At 42.6% G+C, this 22,676-nt stretch overlaps 1 protein-coding gene across 2 annotated transcripts in view; it reads left to right on the top strand.

The window, feature by feature from the left end:
- Positions 1-22,676, top strand: part of ACAD11 (acyl-CoA dehydrogenase family member 11) — a 289,500-nt gene that overhangs the window by 219,804 nt on the left and 47,020 nt on the right. For both annotated transcript variants that reach the window (XM_029589309.1, XM_029589308.1), the window contains one exon: positions 15,687-15,803. In XM_029589309.1, coding sequence (XP_029445169.1) covers positions 15,687-15,803 — 117 coding nt within the window. The remainder of the gene's footprint in view (positions 1-15,686; positions 15,804-22,676) is intronic.

The raw sequence follows: 22,676 nt of genomic DNA, 5'->3' as shown, positions 1-22,676 counted from the left end.
CTTCTGTTCCAGGAGGAGATCACAAGGCAGACTAGTGCCTGGTACCATCTTACTTCATTGGGACAGGTCTTCTTTTCACATGCTCTCTCATGCCTCTGATGGCCAAAAGCTTTACGAAACTATGATTCTTTTAAGCTCCTTTTTGACCGAGATTTATTTGGTTTCCATTTCTTTTATGCCCTTGAGCAAACTAGTCAAGTTAGGACACAGCCTGGATGTTGAATGGGATGTAATACAATCTCTCAGTTTCTCTGAAAAGGTCTCTCAAATCCTTTTATCTTCTCAAAAGAAATCCATCAGATCTGATGGGTTTAAATAGAGGAGGCCATAGATCCTTTCCCTAAGCCCATACCAAAACTGAATACCTTCTAAAGTTTTCAAAGTCTGGCCTAAAACTATTTGTTTTGCTTCACGTCAGTGCAGTTGGCTCTTATTACCAGCATGCAGAAGTAAACCTCATTTCTGGACAGCTTTTGTTAGATTTGTGGAGTTTGCCTCAGTTAAAGCCTCTCACAGAGTCATGGGACATCACCTAATGAAAGCCCTCTTGAGTCTTATACTCTTGTGAAGGTTGTATTTTGGGTAGTGGTCACTTCAGCACACAGAGTAGGTGAGATGCAGATCCTTGTAACTTATTTACTTTATACCAGATTTTATCATAATAGCAGCATAAGTCTCTGCCCTGGTTCACCAGCAAATTCTGCCCTAAGACAAGAAAGAAGACATCAAGAAACTGGCTTAAAACAAGCTCTGAACAAGATAGGCGGAAATGCAGCCAACATAGAACAAATTGTAACAGATCCATGGTTCTTGCAAAGAAAACCTGCTTGTCATCACTTAGCACCAATGTTCAGAACAGTGCAAAAGAACTATTCAGAATCCAAAAAGACTTCATCCAGTCAGATACACAGTATGATGAACTGTTACTTTTCCAAGAATAATGTGAAAAGTTTATGCGCCACTTTGCTACCAAAATCCTGAAAATCTATACAGGCTTATATGTCTCAAATACCTGGACACCAGACAAACCACTATCAGATTGTACCAGTGCCTCACTCTGTCATTTCCAAGAAGTCTCCAGCAACTAGATTGTAAAGTTTCTTGTTGACCTCAATGCATAATTCATCTCACTTGACCACTGTCCAACTAAACTAGCTAAAGCAGCCAAACTCTGCCTAATTTAATTGCATATTTGGTGAACCACTCTTTAACTGAGGGCATTATGCCACCATGCTAAAATAGAAAAAAAAAAGGCCACTCTCCATTCACTCTTCAACAAAGCCTTCCTAGACTCCAAGCTCATAGTCAACTTTAGGCCCATATCAAATACCCGATTCCTGATCAAAATCATCAAAAAAGTAGATCATAATCTGCTCTAGACCCTGCTTGATGAAGGGCAACTCCTAGCCAAATTTCATTCAGTTTTCAGGAACATGGCTTCCTCAGGGCCTCAAAACAGGAAAATATTCTACCCTAATTCTACTCAGTTTCTCAGCTATTTCAATACCATTGAAAACAATATTGTAATAAATAGGCTATCAGGCATTGTTGAAGGCCCAGCCTTGAAATGGTTTCAGTCGTTCCTAAGCGGTAGCTCACAGCAGGTCATTGTGACTCCTCTGTCAAACCCCTGTTCTGCAGTGAACCTCAGGTATCAATCCCTTTTCTAGCCCTGTTCAACATCTATCTTGGGCCACTGATTGATGTGATTAGGAAATAAGAGCTTCAATGCTTTGTTTATTCCAACAACATTCAGATCTTTGTCACTGGAAAATGACAGAGACACTGCCTTACAAAAGATTAAAAACTGTCTTATTGAGACCTAGAAATGGGCAATCTTCAATAATCTCAAGCTAAACCCAGCAAAATAGAGATGTTAACTCTAGATACATCTGTTGACCCCTTTCAAGAGTTAATATTGGTTCTGAACACCATCCCTTTCTTAATAAAATAAGGCATTTGAAGCCTGGGCATCATTTTAGATACCAAACTAAACATGAAAATTCAAAACACTACAGTTACAAGGAATATCTTCTATCACCTCCAGCAAGTAAAGCAGGTAAAGTCAGATGTTGAGAGAGACAATCTGGCCACTCTGTTATACAATAGCTTTAGAAGGTCTACACCCACTTCCAAACTGTTCACCTTTTTGTAATGTTTGGCCAGCTGTGGGATGGCCCCACAGCCGGTCTTACTCATCCCAGGATGCCACTGATGCTGCCAAGATCTGGATGCCTCCATGTTCCCTCCTTCAAGGCTCCCTCTAGGTGCACATGCATGCCATGCACTGCTTCTCGAAGGCCCTGCGGTGGGAAGAAAGGAGTGGCACAGAGAGATATCAGTCCAATGCCTCAGAAACAAGTCTTCCTGCCTTGCTGTGTGTGTTGCTGCTGGATCCCGCCCTGCATTGCCTCATTCCAGTCTGCCTTGCCTACCCAGCGTTATCTCGTCCCAGCCTGCTGTTCCCTTGTTTCTGCTTTGTCTTGCCCATGTCTTGTCTTGGCCTTGCTCATATCTTATTTATTTATTTATTTATTTAAAACGTTTTTTTTTTTATATACCGGTATTCGTCAAAACATCATATTGGTTTACATGGAACAGGACGTGGAACGTACATAAAACAGGGTGAATGTAACTTGGAGGGTAACTTGAAAAGCATTAATGGGAATACACTATATACAGAAGATTCATATATACAAGGGTCTAGTCCTGTTATGTACAAATGAGGAGAGAAGTTTGGCGAACTACAAGGGTACCATGGAGTTCAGGTTATTTGCTGAGGGACAGAGGGGGGAGAGGGGGCAGGAGCAGTACTAATCCGGGAAGGCTTGCTTGAAAAGCCAGGTCTTGAGGGTTTTTTTGAATGTCTGTGTGCTAGGTTCAAGCTGTAGATCGGTTGGCATTGAATTCCAGAGTGTAGGTCCGGCCAGGGAGAAGGTGCGGTCCTTTGTGGCACATAGGTGTGAAGACTTGAGGGTAGGGGCATGGAGGGTTCCCTTGTAGGAGTATCTGGTAGGGCGGCTGGATGTGTGAAGGCGGATGGAGTTGTTGAGCCAGTGAATGTCGCTGTTGTGGATGGTTTTATGAATAATGGAGAGGCATTTGTAGGTGATGCGATAGGGAATAGGGAACCAGTGAAGCTGCTTGAGGACAGGGGTGATTTGATCAGTTTTGCGGGTGCCTTTGAGGATTCTTGCGGTTGCATTCTGTAGCAACTGTAGGGGTTTAAGGGTAGAGGCAGGGAGTCCCAGTAGCAGGGCGTTACAGTAATCGATTTTTGAGAAGATGGAAGATTGGAGGACGGTGCGGAAGTCATTGAGGTGGAGGAGGGGTTTGAGCTTTTTAAGCACATGGAGCTTCTAATAGCATTCTTTGATGATAGTATTGATGAAGGTTTTCAAGCTGAGTTGGTTGTCGAACATGATACCCAGGTTTTGTATGTTTTGCTGGAAGGGGGTTGGGCACGGGTGAGGGTTGTGATTGGGATGGAGTGTGGGGTCATTGCGGGTGTGGGGTCATTGCTTTTTCCTGTCTTTCCTTGCTCTGTCCTGTCCTGCCCCCCTCCCCCCTTTTGAACTGATCTTTCTTGCCCTGACTATTGCCTGGATCTCGATGCTGTTGTCTGCTGCCTGCCCTGACCATTACCTTGATGTTGATGCTGCTATCTGTGCCTGCTTCCAGCGGCTCAGCGCCTCAACCCGTGACAGGCCAGGTGCTCACTGTTCTTTAACCACTTTGATTTCAAGTTAGGCTATCGACCTGTGGAGAAGAACCAACAGGCCAATGCTCTCTCCCTATTTTCCAGATGGAAGATGTTCTGGATCCCCATTGCCACATCATAGACCCAGCAAGAATAATTATCGCAGCAGTGAACACTGTAGCACCTGGGAAAGCCGTAGTGCCCAAATGACTCTGAGAGAAAGTACTCAAATGGGCTCATGACTCTCATTTGACAGGACACTCTGAAGTCTCCAGACTCCTCAAATTCGTTGCCCACCACTATTGGTAGCCCCAAGTGAAGACTGATGTGAAACATTAAGTGGAATCTTGTTCTACTTGTGCCAAGCATAAAAGCTCTGGTGCTTGCCCCTGGGGGTTGTTACAGCCATTGCTAGCTCCCAAGGAACCCTGGACCCACCTATTCACTGACTTTATCATAGACCTGCCGTTTTCAAATGGCTATACCACTGTGTGGGTCATAGTAGATCGCTTAGCCAAGATGGCTCACTTCACACCACTTCTTAGTCTGCCATCTGCTCCAGAACTGGCCTAACTCTTTGTGCAACATATCTTTTGTCTCCATGGACTCTTCTTGGACCGGGGAGTTCAATTCACAGCTCGGTTTTGGAGAGGCCTCTGCAAGAAATTTGGGATTACTCTGAACTTCACATCAGCATACCTCCCACAAGGGAATGGGCAGATGAAAAGGCTCAATCAGATCCTCAAGAATTTTCTAAGAGCATATGTCATTGAACGACAGGATTTAATCTCCTCCCATGGGCAGAGTTCTGCCATAACAACCACATAGGCATTTCATCGGGGTCATCACTCTTTTAGATTATATTTGGAAGCACTCCCAGATACCTCTCCCAGTCCTGCTTTCAGTACCCTGCCCTGCAGCTAATGCATTAAGCCGAGATTTCAGAGACCTTTGGCAGAGGACCAACCAATAGCTCACCACAGCGGCTAGCCAATTCAAAAAAACAGCAGGAGAAATATAGAGTGTCAGATTGTGTGTGTGTGTGTCTCTCTCACTCTTTCTTTCTTCCCTCAGTAAAGTTAGGCAGGTAACATGACAATGCATGCCATGAGGGATTACGGCCTACATACTTGTGTATGGGGCCATTTTTGCATGAACAACACTTTTAAAATCTACCTGTTTGTGAAATGAACATTTTATCTTCTAATATTATTCTATAACATTTTTATTTTGTACCAAAGATTATATTATCCTTAGCCACAATTGCCTATAAATCTTGTATAGGAGAAATATATTTCTCAAACTGATTAACACAAATAAAATTTGAAGAGATTTTCTCATCTTAATCTTTCAGTTTAGCAACTGCCCACTATGAGAATGCACACACAATTCTTTCACCATTCCAGTCATGGAATTTTCAGTTGAGAATATGACTGCTCAAATACGCTATAAAGTGACACTAGAAGGAGCTTGCAGTGCTTGAGGAAAAACAAAGCAACTTACTACCAGGTGACTTTTCAAAGGATTTGTGACCGTAAATGTAACATACTGTCGTAGCAATTTTCAAAAGCCACTTACACGAGTCAATCCTATGGACAATTCTTCCAATGGCATATGTTGTAGCAATTTTCAAAAACCCAAACCCACTTACTCGAGTAAAGTGCATTTACATGTGTAAAACCCACTTTTAAGCGTGCAAATGTTTTGAAAAAGGTCCTTGCTTAGTAGTGAAGCTGTGTCTTTATTAAAATATTTTATAGAAGGCATAATAGGTGATTTAAAATAGATAAGTTGAATGGATACAGAATGGCTTGTCCCGGCTGAAGGCTTAGCTTTCTATGATGGGACATAACTGAGAGCTGCTCCTTTGACAGTAAATTCTTCACTGAATTTTCAAATGCCAACTACTGTACATAAAAACATATTTTTTTGTATAAAACTCTAATTGGAAACAGTACAAGTTAAATCATTATAGAATATTCTGTTACCAGTCTGTTGCATGTTAATTTATAACATCACCCTAGCCTGAAGATTTTTCATAAACGTGGCCAGAGCTATAAACAATCAAGCCTGCCAAAATAGTGAAGGTCACTAAAATGCTGAAGACTGCTGCCAGATGTTAAAATAATCCTGTCTCAACCAAAGAGGCATGGTGATGTATGTTGTTTACTTGTAATTTGCAGGTTGTGGAAAGAAGGAAGAATGGAAAGTAGGAAAAAGCAGAAACAGGAGTTCATTTATATTTGGAATACTTAAAGTTTTTTTTTCCACAGTGTAATTGTGGCAGAATTAAAAATGTTCAAAATTCCTATCGATGTCTATAAACATTTCCATTTAGGCAATGAATTAAATAAAGGATTAAAAATGAATATAAAGGGTCTGCCTCCACCCCAGGACAGATTTAGTCCCATTCACTGTGACACAAGAGATTTGAAATTGCATCTCCTGTGTGAGAGGACCAGCAGGGGCTTGGGCACAACACAGCAATGGTGTGCTTGAGCCTGGGGAAAGAGTTAAAGCTGCAGTGGCAACCCCTCCTGGCAGAAAAGTAGGCTCAGATGGTTGGTTTTGGAAAAGATTACACATACACCCCCCCCCCCCCCCGCTCCCATCTTGCCTTTTACTGGCATTTGTGCCCTTTAAGTGTTTCAAAATATATCCAGTTAAGTAGCAGCACAAAGCTGATCCCCCAGATTCTCCCCGGTATTCCTTCCGCCACTCGGATCTCCCAAACCCCAGATCTGACCCACTCCCGGCACCTCCAGAATTACTCCAGCAGCGGTGCTGGAAGTGCAGGGTAATAACACTGATCTTACGCTTCCAGCTGTTCTGCCAAAGCTGGAAGTGCTAAGAGCAGGTAAGAGACTACCGTGCCCAACTGGAGTTTGGGAGATTAGGGTGGGGTAAGTGCTGGGGAGATCTGGGTGTATTGGCTGGAGGTTGCAAATGGGTGTGGAGGGATTAAACAGTGAATTGGCTGTGTTATGCATAGAACTGAGAGGGCCGGCCTCGGGGCAATAGTCTCCACAGGTTTGTTTTTTTTAAATGAAGGATGGGAGGGAATCTGGTGATATGGCTACAGTTATTTCTGAGTCTTTTTGGGGGTGTGGAGCTGGGGGATCGAGCTTTAAGGTCCCAAAGTTATTTTTTGGCTGTCTTTTTGCTGCCAGTTAACCGGATATCTTCAAAAGATATCCAGCTAAGTGGCAAATTATCCTGTCAGTTAACTTTAAAACCCAACTAACTTAGCCAGTTAGGTTTTAAAGTTATCTGTCTGCATGTAGCTGGATAACTTTAGGTGAGTATATTCAGCATGACGTTTATCCCATTGAATATCCAGGACAGGTTATCTGGCTAGCTTGTCCACTCACCACCTTATTGAACATTGGCCCCTTAGTATTCTGTTGAAAATAAAATAATTTTCATTGGTAAAAATGTTTCTTGTCAGGCCAAAGTACTGCAAAATCATAACTAAACAGCTGAGTATCATGATGTGTTGGGCCATTTCAATGATCAAAGTCAAGACATCCAAGGAACATTTGTTAATATAGATTTCAATTTGGATACAAAATCACTCTCTTCAACATATGATTTAAATTCTTTCAAAGCTCGCAAACCACATGGAATTATTTTGCTAATGACAGTGCCGTATGAAAGGAACATGATGTAATTCCATCTGAATTAATCATTTGTTTAAACAGGAGCCCCGGATGGCGCCCAAACCTGGCTATGTTTGGTTATATAAGATAAGAGACAATGACTTAAAATCCATTGTAGATGTTCAAAAAGACTCAGAATAAGTTACTGAAAGATACGGTACACTTATTTTACCTTTTGCTGTAAGTTGTTCCTGGAAGGAGCCCTGGGGATAATCATTTTTATAAATGAAAACTATTTTATTTGCAACAAAACACTAAAAAAAATGATACTCAAAGGAGCCATGATTATAATTGACAGTTGGTGACATGATTAAAATTAGGCCTGGATACATGGCGCTATGTGAGTGCTCCATAGAGACAATCTTACGCGATCCACTTTTTCACTTAGATTGATAGCCAGATAGTCATTGGATTTTGCATAGTCTGGTTTCTGTCTTTTATTTAGTTTTTACAGCAATATAAGTTTTAGAATAAGAAATAAAAGAAAAATGGCAGCTATAGTTGCTGCCAATGCTTGTAAGTTTGTTTATAGTTTCATAAATTAATAGAATACCAACTATGCCAATGAATGCTGAAATAATTATGGAAGAGAGCTTTCGTTCTTCTAATGATATTAAGAATTTCCATGACACAATGATAAACTGTTTACATACTGCTTAAGGATAAATAAAATAATTGTAATTTCTGATTTTATGTATCATATGTATTCTTTTCTCTCACTCTTTTATATTGCACTAACTATGTTCCAATTATGTAAATTCTAATTTCTGATTTCATGTACCTTTTTAATCTTTTATAATATGTAAACCGTTGTGATGGTATTTCCGAACGACGGTATATAAAACTAACAAATAAATAAATAATGTATTACAGTTGCAACTACTCCAAAGACCATGGAAGTATAGCAAGCTTTTGGGGTTTTTTTAATACACGTGTGTAGAAAAGACTATTCTTCACCCGTAATGGAGAATTCAAAGCAGCTTATTGTCGAGCCAGGTAAACGTACCTGTGTCTCCCCCCCCCCCCCATGACTTATGCTGGATAATTAGTGTAGACGTCAGTGTATTATGAATGAGCTTACAATGATGATGAGGGCTTTGGGTATCAGCGGCCTGAACACCCATTTCGTGGCAGTAGCAGAAAATGGGAAAAGTGTTCTGCCATCACAGCATAGCAGGGAAGTGTGCTTGTTTATACTTTGCTTAGGTCTAAAACATATTACTACATGTGGAAAAATAATGAGAAAACTTGGGCAACAGCCCACATTTTTAGGAGCCAAGGAAAATATTTTCGGCTACAATTTTACTTTTCTTTTTTGTTTTATCTATTTGTTTTTTTTACTAATTTTCATTATTTGTGCTTTTCTCTTCTCTTCTTCCAGTCTCTTCCTTCACTTCTATCCAATCTCTTCCTTTTCCATCGTCTGACCCTTCCCTCACTCCATCTGCTCTTCTTCTGTGCAGCCCTGTAATGGGCTAGGAGTGGACCCTTAGGCCAACGAGAGGAAGATGAGAACAAGTAGCTTATGCTTCTCATGGCGGTGTGCAGGTCAGGCAAGGTAGGAGTCGTCTGAGACTGGCTCGGTGTAATTCAGATCCATTCCAAGGTCTGGGAAGGCAGTAGGCAATATGTGGTAAGAGTCTGGTCCAAAGTTAAGACAGGCTGCTGGCAAAGCGTAGTCCGGATCTGTTCCAAGGCCGAGGCAGGCAACAGGCAATACACGGTAAGAGTCCAGTCCAAAGGTCACAGCAAGGAGACAGCTGAGAAGCAGGGACCAGAGGGCACAAGGGCACAAGCTGGATATAAGTAGAGGCATGGAGGCAGGAACAAGAGAAGCAGGAGAAAAGGCTGGCAGGGGGACCTATTGCTGAGACAGCATTGGGGAGCAAGCCGGGCCTTTAAATACCCCGGCTCATTGACATCTGTGGAGTGCGCTGGCATCCTGGTTCCCGCCGAAAGGTCATATCAGAGAAGCGCGTGCCTCTCAGCAGCGCCAGGGGAACAGGTTCCCAGATTTTCTGGTAAGATGCGTAGGATGCAAGTTGGGGTCCGTGGTTGCCACAGCATTACAAGCCTAATGGCAGGTGGCAATCCCAGGCCAGTCATGGGGAGTGGCTTCTCTCAGTCCCAAGCAGATCATGGTAACAACAGAAGTAATTCTTGGGTTAGCACCAAGTGCCAAATTTAGGTGCCTTTGGCATCTATGATTTCCCCCCTGCATGTTACTCAGTCAAGGGTTCTTTCATCATACTGAATAATGCCTTGTATGAACTATGGAGTATGAAGATTCTTATTCAACTGCTCTAATAGGTTAGAGGACTGACATACAATCATAAATTCAAAGTTGTCTGACACAACCAATATTCACTATATAAAATGTTACGCCCGAGGGTTGCAGATGGCTGCGACTGCTGTTGCTCACCTCCTTCTTTTCAGCTTTGATTCCATGGGGAAGACTTGTGGCCTCCGCCAGCTATCGCCGGCCTGCCTACCATTCCCGGGCCTCCGCGGACGCTGCCGACCGCCATCTTGCCCTTGGAATCCCCTAGGAGCGCACTCGCGCACAGGCCAGTCTTAAGCACGTCATGGCAGGAACCTCGGGGGCGTCCCCTCCGGATGATGCCAGCCTTCCAGGATACTTAAGCCAGCTGGCCCTGCCTACCTACGACTTGGCAACGAGTTTCCTCATTGCTGAATCCGCTTCGCTCACTACGGACTTCATGTTCCTGTTCCTGATAACTTGGCGTGAGACACTCTGGGTATCCGCTTCTCGGGGGGGGCCCTTCCTCGTCTCTGGCTATCCGCTCCTTGGAGGGCCTTCTGCCTTGGACTACTGATTGCCCTGTTCCCCATTGCTTCTCCTGGAACCTTCGCTACTGTGAGTACCTCTACTGTACGGACCACTACCATACCATCTCTAGTGTGGAACCCTCATCGGTGTACCCCGTGCTGTGGACCACTACCGTGTCATCTCCAAGTGAGGAACCCTCATCAGTGTACCCACGCTGCGGGCCACTACCGTGTCATCCCTCCTGAGGACCCCTCACTGGTGTGCCCTGCTTCACGGTTCATCTACTGTATCATCTCTACTAGGCACCTCATCGGTGTACCCCGCTCTGCGGACCATTGCTGTATCTTCACTACAGAGGTATTCCCCTTGGGTATTCCCCACCGCACAGACTGTGTCTTTCTCCTGCACGCCCCGCTTCATGGGCAGTGCTATTACCTGCTATTAATCAAATTTACTTAGGGAATAGCCACTGCTATTAATTGCATCAGTGGCATGGGATCTTCTTAGTGTTTGGGTAATTGCCAGGTTCTTGTGGCCTGGTTTGGCCTCTGTTGGAAACAGGATGCTGGGCTTGATGGACCCTTGGTCTGACCCAGCATGGCAATTTCTTATGTTCTTATGACTCTATTCTACAGCTGTGTCTGATGACTGCTGGGATCTCGCCTCCCGACGATGAGGCCCACAGGGTTCCTCCCTATGGGAGGTACCATCTCTCACCTCGGCCCAGGGCCCACATACCTACAAATCCTAACATTAAAAAAATCACTAGGGAAATACCATATATTCACTCGCTATTGTGTACAGCTCAGTTTGTGTTCCTTCTTGTCTTCTTTCTCTGTTCCTACTTTGTTAGTTTTCTTATCTTGGTGTTCCCATGACTCAGCTTTCTTTTACTACTAAACTAAAACTTCTAGTTATACTACTTTTTCTCAGGAGTATTACTACAAAGAGAGAAAGGTGCCAAACCAGGCAATCCAAAAGCTAAAGCATCCTCAAACCCTTTTGAAGCAGACTAAAGACTTTCATAAGAATGTCACTATGACCAGGGACAGTTCAGAGCAAGGCAAAATTGTTTATATTCACTGAAGGTTTGGCCTTCAGCATTCAGTTTGTTCAAGCTGTTACTTCTCTTATTCATTTATGATTTGTTAACCCTTTCACTCCTTCAGGATTATGTACACAGGACCCCATGATGACAATATCATTTTTATTTCTGATCTCCCATTCCATTAATCAAACTCAAGGATTAATGGAAAGGGAGATTAACAAAATGGATTAACAAAAGCCTCACTAGTTTTGGTAACTGTTTAGATTATAACAAAACAACACACAATAAACCAATTGTAACTGTCCTCCTAAACTCAGAATCTAGAGGACCAAAAAAAGACAGTTGTTAAGTCCACTCACCTTCATCAGTTGTCAAAAAATTGTTTAAATCTTTATACTGGATACTTATCAATTTGTCACAATGTAAACAAGAAAATATCAACCTATCTGTCCCTCACTTCACTATACACATAAATGCAAAACTCCCTGGATCACATTCAACACAACATTCTGTAGCGGATCCGTAGAAGGGAGTGCTAGGGGGTGCTCCCGATCCCAGGGAGAAGTGTGCCCTTGGACCTCGGCGAACCAGGAGAGGAGCTACAAGGAAGTGCCGAGGCAGGTGAGACGGATCCTCCTCTGGGTGGAGACTGATAGCCCAGGCCCCCGCCGACCTGCACGGCCTCCGAGAGGCCAACCACACAAGGTTAGTCTCTGAGTAGTCCTCTGACCACTCCAAGCCCTTTCGGACCTGCCGCTAGGTAACAGCAGAGGCGGCAGGCTGGATAGGAGGCAGAGGTGGATGAGGACATCAGGCAAGCGTGGACATGGAGACAGAGGAGCTGAAGGAGACGAAGATGAGTTAAAACTTAGTGGAGGTACCCGGGCAAGGCTCAAAGCAGCACCACCTTGGACTGAGCTTCAGGAACCCGGCGTAATCAATGCACCTGACAGGTCATTCAAAGGAAAGCGAAACTTCCGACCCTGCATGGAAGATGCAACTGAAGGTCCTTCCGACGTTGAACTAAGGATGGCCCGCTCGGAGAACACATCCGGAACCAGGACATCCGAAGAGAACAGGCGACGAAGGTATCAGGACAGGCTAAAACATCAGGCCTCCATGGTAAAGGCTCGGGACATCCTCTTCGGACTTCCAGGATACTCACTGAAGGGCAGCGAGGAAGAGCAAGGCAAGGACATCAGTGGACTCTGGACCATGGAAGGACACTGACGAAGGATCATGGAGGAGCCTCTGCCCTGGCGGATGAAGATATCCCACCGAGCGCCCTACACACCCCAGCGGGGGTGGTCGCGGACCATTGGACCATTGCGCACCCTACACAACCCAGCCGGGCTGGTCACGGACCACGAAGGGACGGGACAGCACAGAGCTTTGGCAGACGTCTGGACGACAGCAACATCAGGAACATGGCGATGACAGGACTTGGAGACATCCAGTGAAGAGACCGGGAACATAACAAGGAGGGATCCCACGTAGAAAGGAAAGCCAAGCAGGAACATGGAGTCCTCAGGAGGACTAGCCCCTTGCAAAGGCAAGGAAGGAATGGAAGCAAGGCCCTTAAATAGGGCTGAAGAGGAGGCGACACCCAGGGAGGAGTTCCAGGTTGGGCCCAGGCATATCCGGCTGCGGGCCCTTTAAATCAGGGAGAGAGGCGCGGCCCCGCGCCTAAGAAACAGGAAGCAGCAGGTCTTTGGACAGCGGCTATGCTGCCGCAGTGAAGAAGGAAGAGCCGGAGCAGGCCATGACCAGGCCCGATGCTGGAGCGGTGGCGTCCGAGCCACGAAGGAGCAACTGAGAGCGGCTCCCTGCAGCAAGTGAGGCTGAGAACTGCGGCTTCCAGGCCGCGAAGCAGAGATGTCGGCGGCGGCTCCAGCCACATTGAAGGAGCGTCGACAGCCTCGGGGCTGCGAGGTCGAATGATGGCGGCTCCTGCCGCGAAGGTAAGTGCCTGCTAGCAGCACAGCCCGTGAGCAGAAGCTCAACACATACATAACAAACATCCACATAAACATGAAAAAAAGACAAAAAAGGAAAAAAGAAGCAGAAAAAAGGAAAAACAAAAATGTAAAAAAGGCTAAGAATCTAACCCCATATCAAAGAATCCCATAGAAGAATTGTAATCCATTCAAAAAAGGGAAGAAAACAATTCCCTAATTAATTTGCTACCAAAACCAATGGCTACAGGTTCTAAACTCAAAAAAGGGGGCAAAAACTCTCCTGTTCGAGAAACAGACACAATAGGCATCAAAGACCAACTCTCATAGTCTGGTGGACACTATCCCAGAGTTAATTTCGATTCTTTAAAACATATCCACCAATAGGTGTGAATTCCTTTGTAATATCCTCTGGGTTTTTTAAATCTTTATACATATAAATCTGGAACAAGATGTCGGCTGTGCTGCTGTTTACCATTCTGAGAAAGCCATGGCTAAGACGCAGCAACTTGAGTTCAACAGCTCCTGTGAAAAAGGCAATCACATATGCTCTTTAATACACAGGAAGCCCCGTAGGGAAAGAACGATGATACGAAAGTCGGCAAACTTGTAGCTCATCTTTCTAAGATGGTAGAAAAATTAAGAGGAAGACAATAAAAATGGTTTTGGATACAGAATGGTATTCTTCTGTGTCTGGGATTGCTGTAGCCAAATGTACCCTCTCTATTTGGATAACAGATTGCATCTCCTTTTGTTAAACCCAAGCAAGTTTAACATTGGATGGACATGTCAAGGCTCATGTTGTCAGAGCCAGGGCTGCATCAATTGCCCATCTAAGATAAACTTCTATTGTGAAGATTTGCAAGCCTGAGACATGGACTTCTATCTACACATTTACATCCCATTATTGTTTAGATATTTATTCTCAGTGTAACAGAAGATTTGGTCAGTCTGTCCTCCAGGGTCATTTTGAGGATTCGATTCTAACTCCATTTGCCATTTTTATTGTTTTGGCTTGTCCACAAAAAATAAGTTCCTCCATTTACTGGCAGTTTGTTATTTCCCCCCTTTTTGTTGGAAGACACCCCTTGGCTAGCTGATCATCCTGCTTTGTCAATGAAGAAAACTAAGGGGGTCATTTATCAAAATGCAATAAGGTGTTTTTGCATGTGTTAAGGGCTTATCGCATGCGATAGGCCCTTACTGCATGCGAAAACGTGTTTAATGCATGCGATCGCATCGCTGATTTTAACTACACCTCTTTGGATTGCATTAGGCTGTGCAATAAGGTTTCATCGCCATTTGCAATGTCTCCCGTAACTCCTATTTCAGGTGAATTGACGGGTCCAGAGCAGAGAGAGACTGGCCATAATGTCATGGCCCATAGGTAGGTATTTGTGTCCCTATGGTAGGCCCACCTAGTAACTCGAGGTGGGGATTAGGTAAGAGTGTAGGGGGTTAGGGGCCACTTTGACATTCTGCGTGACACCTACGAACAGAACAGTGGTCTCATGAAGATTTGATGACCTTTGGAGTGAGGAAACTCACGCCAAGATGAGATTTGGGCAATGTTCTCTCAACCTAGCTTGATGTTACCCAGGTAGAGAGTCCATCAAGCTAGGTTGAGAGAACACTGTTCTGTTCGTAGGTGTCACGTAGAATGTCAAAGTGGCCCCTAACCCCCTACACTCTTACCTAATCCCCACCTCGAGTTACTAGGTGGGCCTACCATAGGGATACAAATACCTACCTATGGGCCATAACATTATGGCCAGTCTCTCTCTCTCTCTCACACAACAATGGTCCCCTGGTGGTTGAATGAAGGAAATACAACAGGTCTGGCACTTATCGCAGAATCTGAAAATGGTATCGCAATTGTGCTAACTTAGCTCTTCGCACAGGTAATTAGCACAAATTGTGATAAATGCTATATTAGCATAAAACACACCCCTTTTGCTATCGCATGCGGGACTTACCGCATTTTGATAAATCCACCCCTAAATTGCTTACCTGTAATGGATGTTCTCTGTAGACAGCAGGATAATCAGCCATACATAACCCCCCTCCTCCCCTTGCAGTTGGCTCTTTGGTATGTATATAAAACTGAGGGAGCTTACATGACTGCGGATGCGCGGGAATGTCTGTGCATGCTCAGAAAAGACTTCTAGGATTTTCCGGGCTCTTAAAGAGCCTATCCATGGCAGCGCAGTCAGATGATGTAATCCTACATGTAAGGATAAATAAAATAATTGTAATTTCTGATTTTATGTATCGTATGTATTTATTCTTTTCTCTCACTCTTTTATATTGCACTAACTATGTTCCAATTATGTAAATTCTAATTTCTGATTTCATGTACCTTTTTAATCTTTTATAATATGTAAACCGTTGTGACGGTATTTCCGAACGACGGTATATAAAACTAATAAATAAATAAATAAGGCTGATTATCCTGTTGTCTATGAAAAACATTCGTTAAAGGTAAGCAACTTTTATTTTTTATTCCTTTTGCTTTATTTTATCATCCATTTAGGAGGTTGTAGCCCACTGGATTGCCGAATGCCGTATTGATATCGAACAGGCAAGACTGCTTACGCTCAGAGCTGCCAAGGCCATTGATACGGTGGGAAGTGCAGGAGCAAAAAAACAGGTACTTTGTGCCAAGCAGTGACTTTTGCCGTCAAGATGTGTAATACCTAACAGAGAGTAAGTTGTGTTGTTGACCCTCATTGTAGAGACAAAAATGAAAGAACTCTTGGGACTATATTTTCCAGAAATGGATATCTTTAATTTAAAAAAAGGTACAGCTTTCCTTGTTTTCTTTTATATGTCCCCCCAAAACAGAGAGATCAAAGGGTCTTACGGTTATGAAGTATGGGAGTTGGTAACTGTACTTTAAATGGAGATCAAGGAACAGTTTTATTTCCACAGCAAACTGTAACTTGCAGCTCACAATTCCATCCAGTTCAAACAAAGGTAATGTATATGATACTCTCAACTCATTTCTTGGCTCTCTTCTTCCCCTATTCCTCAACTTATGTTTTAATTTTTATAATCTCCTTCTCTAAGGCCATACTTCAGCTGCTTAGAATTTAGATATATAAAAATTTCCTGGCACAGGTTCCTGACACGGATGATACAAGAGTATTCAGATTTGCTTATCTTTGTAGTGGTCAGGATTTGAGCTGAAAATCTAAACTAAAGGGTAATTGAAACAGTGTTCTTTGATCGAAGTCATGGTTGAATTTCTCAAAAATGTAATATTTATTTTCATAAGTATTTGACCTTTTAAGCATTGCTTTCTATATCAGCACTTGATGATATTGAACTGTAAGACTAGTAATATTGGAATGTACTACTATCCATCTCAGCAAAAATAGGCATAAAGCCAGATGTACCAAAGGGTTTTTCTCATGTTGTGCTTATGGTAAAAATGCTTAGTACATTTGTATCATAATCAGGGGGGTATTTACTAATAGGCAAAGTAGCCAGGTGCCTGTGAGCAAGCCTTCCTGTCTGTGTTGAGTCATTTGTTTTATATCATCAGTTGCAACCCCATTTTTTCTGAATAAATAGCTGGGGCAGCTGCTAGGAGTACTGTTCTTCCTTGTTGCATGTCACATCACATATGAAAGTAATTGAATCCAGCTATCCACATGCCTGAGGGCAGCCAGGGCTATAAATCCAGCGCTGCCCATTAAAGGCATCAGGGCTTCTTGTGACACAACACAATATAAGGTCTGATAGCACAAGTCTCAGATGTCTTTAATTGCTTCATTGTCCTTTAATCCATTAGTATCTTTGGATTTCAAATTAAATTTGCCATGTCCCTACATTTCCTTCTGTTCCCCCCCAAAAACCAGGTTTTGTTTTTCCCCTCCCGAGGGTGTCTGCTTCCCCTCCCCATGTTTGTCTTACTCCTCTCCACATCCCCACAAATCTTTTTCCTATAGGCACTTCATTTTTTTTGTGGTGTGATCTAGTGAATGGATTCCTGCTCTGATGTCTGCTGCTTGCAGTCTCTTTACTGACAATGTGGTGCGTGGATAGTGGAGCAAGACAATTCTGCAGGCGCTTCCTGTGTGGAGTCAGAACATCTGGTGGGACTTCCTACAGTTGTATTTTACTCCCTTACCAGATAAAGCCTCTCTTTCTCCATGGAGTTAAAACTGCAGCCATCACAGCCTCTAGTTTGGACGGCTCTTAAGACAATTTCAGTTCAGTATTGATGTCACATGTGCTGTGACAGTGCCAAATTCTAAGAAAGCTACAGTATCCTGTAGTTTGCACGGAGGTTTAGAGGTATCCGTATCTATAAACATATGAATATATTTTATATTAAAGTACCATAATTTATCAATCAAGATCATACATAAATAATTACCAAATAAAATTAGATAGTGGTAATTGTGTGTCGTTGAGCAAATTTATCAAAGTTCTGCTTGAGGCTTGCTCACATGCAAGAATTGTTCCAGTTTAGCATTTTCTATTGAAAAAAATGAGATTTTCATAAATATAGTTGGAATAATTTTCTCAAAGGGGCAAAACTTTGCTATATATTCCTTTATATATACAGAGTGCAGGAGTGGCCTGCTGGTTAGAGCAGTGAGCTGGGAACCAGGGAAGCCAGGGTTCAAACCCCGCTGCTGCGTCTTGTCACCATGAGTAAGTCGCTTCACCCTCCATTGCCTCAGGTACAAACTTAGGGCTTCATTTATTTAGCCATGGTAAAGATGAGCTATTACTGTGCAGTGTTTTAGATAAATACTGCACAATAATAGCTCATATGTACCACGATATTCAGAAAGGCAAAGAGTAGCTAAGCAAGTATTGCCGAAATGATTAAATAAATATCACTTTGCGTGATATTTTATTGCTTCACGTGGTATTTTCTTGACATATAAAAGCCTGATTAATGCCTCGGCTCTTTTGTGGGTTAGTCAGGCATTGGAGGAGAGAGAGGAGAGACTTGTGCTTTTGATTACCTGAGTAGTTTGTCTTGTCTTTTACTGTTTTTTCTTTCTGCTTACCTTTTCCATTGTCTGTTATCTGTATCTATGTGTGAAAGAAGCATGTGTCTATATGTCCTTTTTGTTAGTGTGTGAAAGGTCAGCCGTGTATGTGCGTGTTAGAGGCAAGGGGAGTGAGTGGCATGATAGGCATGTGTGTGTGAGAATAGGGGAGGTTATGAGAGAACAGGAGGGACAGGAGAGGAGAGCGGGCCAGAAGCAGGTCAGGCAAGAGGAGGGCCAAGAATGGTGGTGAGCCCAGAATTAGCAGGGAGCAATAGGAGAGGGGTAGAGTGAGGGAGCATGGAATCAGGAGGAGAGAGGTGAAGAGGGGAAGGCGGGAGAGTGAGGAGGGTAGTGAAATAAAGGAAAAAAAAAAGACAGCAGAGGGGAGGAGAATACTTTCAGAAGAAGAGCGGTTTGGAGGAGGAAGAGATGACAGCTCAGAGTAGGGCTGAAATTAAGAAAGGAAGAGAAGTGACACCCCAGCCAGGTGGTAGCGGTACAGAGGTTAGGCAGTGGCTACGTGCCTGCAAGCTCTCCCAGGAAGAAACTGATTTACTCCTAGAGGGAGACCTTGCAAACTGTGATCAACTGTTCAGGCACCTGGCAGCCAAGACTTCAAAAAGCATGAAGACCATGATATGGAGTAGAATAGCCTACAAATTTCTAGTAAGGGTGGAGGTAGATGTAGCTGCGAGCTGGTGGTCCACCAATTTTGAAACCTGAAGGTCAACCTCAAGAATAAGATTGCCAAGTACGCGAGGGAGACCAGAGGGTGTGCACCTTTCCCCATTACCTGTACCACAATGGAGCAGCATCTCAAGAAAAACTGGGTCCTGATGTCATTGAGGAAGTGGTGCTGGATCTTAACGCCACTGATAATGAGGTGGCAGATAAAGCTTGGGAAGGTATCGGGAGGGGAGGAGTTGATGACAAGTAATAAGAATTTCACCTTTCTTTAACAGAAAGTCAAATCTAAAATGTTGTCCACTTGACTTATAAGCCCTTTAGGACCAAGCACCCAGCAAGCCACACAGGAGACAGTGGTCTAGGAGCAGCAGAAACAGCTAGAGGGAGGGGGCTAGTAGGAAAGAGAGCCGGAAGATGTGACTGAAGAGCAGAATCTTGGGGATCTCTCCTTTATAAGGCTGCTTACAGATATTCATTGGGAGCAGGACCTGCAAACAATAATGACAGCAACCAACATACCATGTCAGGTGCTAGAAGTTGATGGCCAGTCAGTAGGAGGAACAGAAGGGACAGCTGTACAGGCTTCTACTGAAGAAACAGCACACACCTTGCCAGCAGAATCCATACCAGCAATCCAAAGAGCTCGTGCAGAACCACAGGCACCCACTGTAGAAAAATAAAAATCACTGGTTGTACTTCTTTATTTCTAAAGTTGTTTTTCAAAAGATAGTGTAATTTTCTTTGCAGGAGATTGCGGACTTGTCTTTTTAAAAGCACTTGGCTAAACCTGCATCCTAGACAACTAGTTTAACTGTCTCTTCCTATCTTATATCCTTTCCAAACCCACTAGCTATACCCATATTGTACACATTCATACAGACCTTTTCACTTACCCTCATAATTCGTTTGCACACTGCATGACTGAAAACTTAGACTATATGCATTCAATGTCAGCTGATCTTTGGTCAGTCTAAAAGATAAAAGAATAAACACATTTTAATTCACAGCATGCAAATGATGAGAGAAAAATACACTCTACTACGTTTCACTTTCACCCTCCCAGGATGCATTGGGCACATCAACAAGAGAATAGATAATGAGCTACCCATTATTTGGCAAACCCTGTTTTGCTTTAATTATTTCCCCCCTTAAAAATACCCACACATATTTGTGTCTGTTTTTTGAATGGGTTCTTTTTTAAGGCAAAATAATGCACGTAGTTTTAAATTTCCAAAACTACATTTGTAGCTAACAGAATATAAGACTTGCCATACTAGGTCAGATCAAAGGTCCATCAAGTCCAGTATCCTGTATCCAACAGCAGCCAATCCAGGACACAAGTACCTGGCAGGATCCCAAGGGGTAGATAAATTTCAAGCTGCTTATCCCAAGAATAAGCAGTGGATTTCTGCAACTCTACTTTAATAATGGTTAATGGGCATTTCCTTCAGGAACTTGTCCAAACCTTTTTTAAACACAGCTACACTAATAGCTTTCAAAACATGCTCTGGCAACGACTTCCAGAGTTAATTATACATTGAATAATATATGTTCTCTTGCTAGCTTTAAATGTATTATCTAGTAACTTTATTGTGTGTTCCCTGGTCTTTGTAATTTTTGAAAGAGTAAACAACTGATTAATGTTTACTCGTTCCATTCCACTCGTTATTTTATAGATCTCTATCATATCTTCCCTCAGCCTTCTCTAAGCTTGAAGAGTCCTAGCCTCTTTAGCCTTTCTTCATAGGAAAATTGTTCCATCCCCTTATCATTTTGGTTGCCCTTCTCTGTCCCTTTTCTAATTCTGCTATATCTTTTTTTGAGATTTGGTGACCAGATTTGCACACAATACTCAAGATGAGGTTGCACCATGGAGCAATACAGAGGCATTATGATATTCTCTGTTTCATTCCCCATTCCTTTCTTAATAATCCCTAGCATTCTATTTGCTTTCTTAGCTGCTGCTGCACACTGAGCAGAAGATGTCAACATATTTTCAACGATGACACCTAGATCATTTTCCTGAGTGGGGATTGCTAATGTGGAACCTTGCATTTTGTAGCTCTAATTTGGGTTACTCTTCCCTAAGTGCATCCCTTTGCACTTGTCTACATTAAATTTCATTTGTCATTTGCATGCTTCCTCTTACAATGTCTCTCAATCCTCCTGTGATTAAACAACTTTGAATAATTTTGTGTCATCAGCAAATTTGACCAACTCGCTTGTTGTTCCCATTTCCAGGTCATTTATAAATATATTAAAAAGCAGTGGTCCCAGAAAAGATCCCTTGGGCACTCCAGTATTCACCTTTCTCCATTGGGAAAATTTACCATTTACCCTACTCTCTGTTTTCTATCTTTTAACCAATTGGCAATCCACAATATGACAATACCCCTATCCCATGATGTTTTAATTTCCTAAGAAATATCTCTTGAGGGATTTTGTCAAATGCTTTCTGGAAATCCAGATATACTATATCAACTGGCTCACCTTTATCCACGTTTGTTTATGCCCTCAAAAAAAATAGCAGATTTTGTGAGGCAAGATTTCCTTTGGCTAAATCCATGTTGGCTTTGTCCCATTAAACTATACCTATCTATATTTTCAGCAATTTTGTTCTTCATGACAGTTTCTACCATTTTGCCTGGTACAGATGTCAGACTCACTGGTCTGTAGTTTCCTGGATCATTCCATTTTAAAAATTGATGTTACATTGGTAACCCTCAAGTCTTCAGGTACCATAGAAAATGTTACTGATAGTTTACAAATTTCCAATTTTATTTCTCAGTTCTTTCAGCACTCTGGGATGTATACCATCTGGTCCATGTGATTTGCTACTCTTTAGTTTGTCAATTTGCCCTAGTACATCTTCCAGGTTCATTGAGATTTGTTTCTGTTCCTCTGAATCATCACCCTTGAATATCATTTCTGGCATGGGTATATCTCTTACATCTTCCTCAATGAATGCCGAAGCAAAGAATTTATTTAGCCTCTCTGCTATGGCTTTGTCATCCCTATGTGCCCCTTTTACCTCTTGATCATCTAATGGTCCAAATGACTCCCTCAAAGGCTTTTTACTTGGAATGTACCAAAACATAACTGATGCAGAGAGAACTTCAACCCATAGTCCCTAGCTTAGGAGACCAATGCCTTATCTATTAGGCCAGTATAAAGTTGTTATGAGTTTTTGCTTCCACGGCAAATATTTTCAAGTTCTCTTTGCCTTCCTTATCAATGCTTTGCATCTGACTTACCAGTGCTTATGCTGTTTCCTGTTTTTTTGATTAGGATCCCTTTTCCATTTCTTGAAAGACATTCTTTTAGATATTATAGCCACTCTCACCTCACCTTTTAAACTTGCTGGTAGTCATTTAGCCTTCCTTTCACCTTTTCTAATGTATGGAATACATCTGGTCTGGGCTTCCAAGATGGCATTTTTAAACAACGTCCATGCCTGGCTAAACTCCTTCAGTTTTTTCCTAACCATTTTCCTCTTTTTATCAATCACCTTTTTTAAATTTATATGCTGTCACAGTAGATTTCTTTAGTGCATTCCCTCTAGTTATTAAGTCAAATTTAATCATATTGTGATCACTATTGCCACCACATTCTGTGTTCCACTAAGGACTAGGTCTAAAATAGCTTCCCCTCTTGTTATTTCTTGTACCAGCTGCTCCATGAAGCAGTCATTTATTTCATCTAGGAACTTTACCTCTCTAAAATGTCCTGATGAAACATTCACCCAGTCAAAACTGGGCTAATTGAAATCACTCATTATTGCTGTGCTCCTGATTTTGTTAGCTTTCCTAATTTCTTTTAAT

This window comes from Rhinatrema bivittatum, chromosome 2 (genome assembly GCF_901001135.1).
Source record: "Rhinatrema bivittatum chromosome 2, aRhiBiv1.1, whole genome shotgun sequence".
Classification (NCBI taxonomy): domain Eukaryota; kingdom Metazoa; phylum Chordata; class Amphibia; order Gymnophiona; family Rhinatrematidae; genus Rhinatrema; species Rhinatrema bivittatum.
Note: the sequence above shows the minus strand (reverse complement) of the source record. Positions and strands in the feature narration are given on the sequence as shown.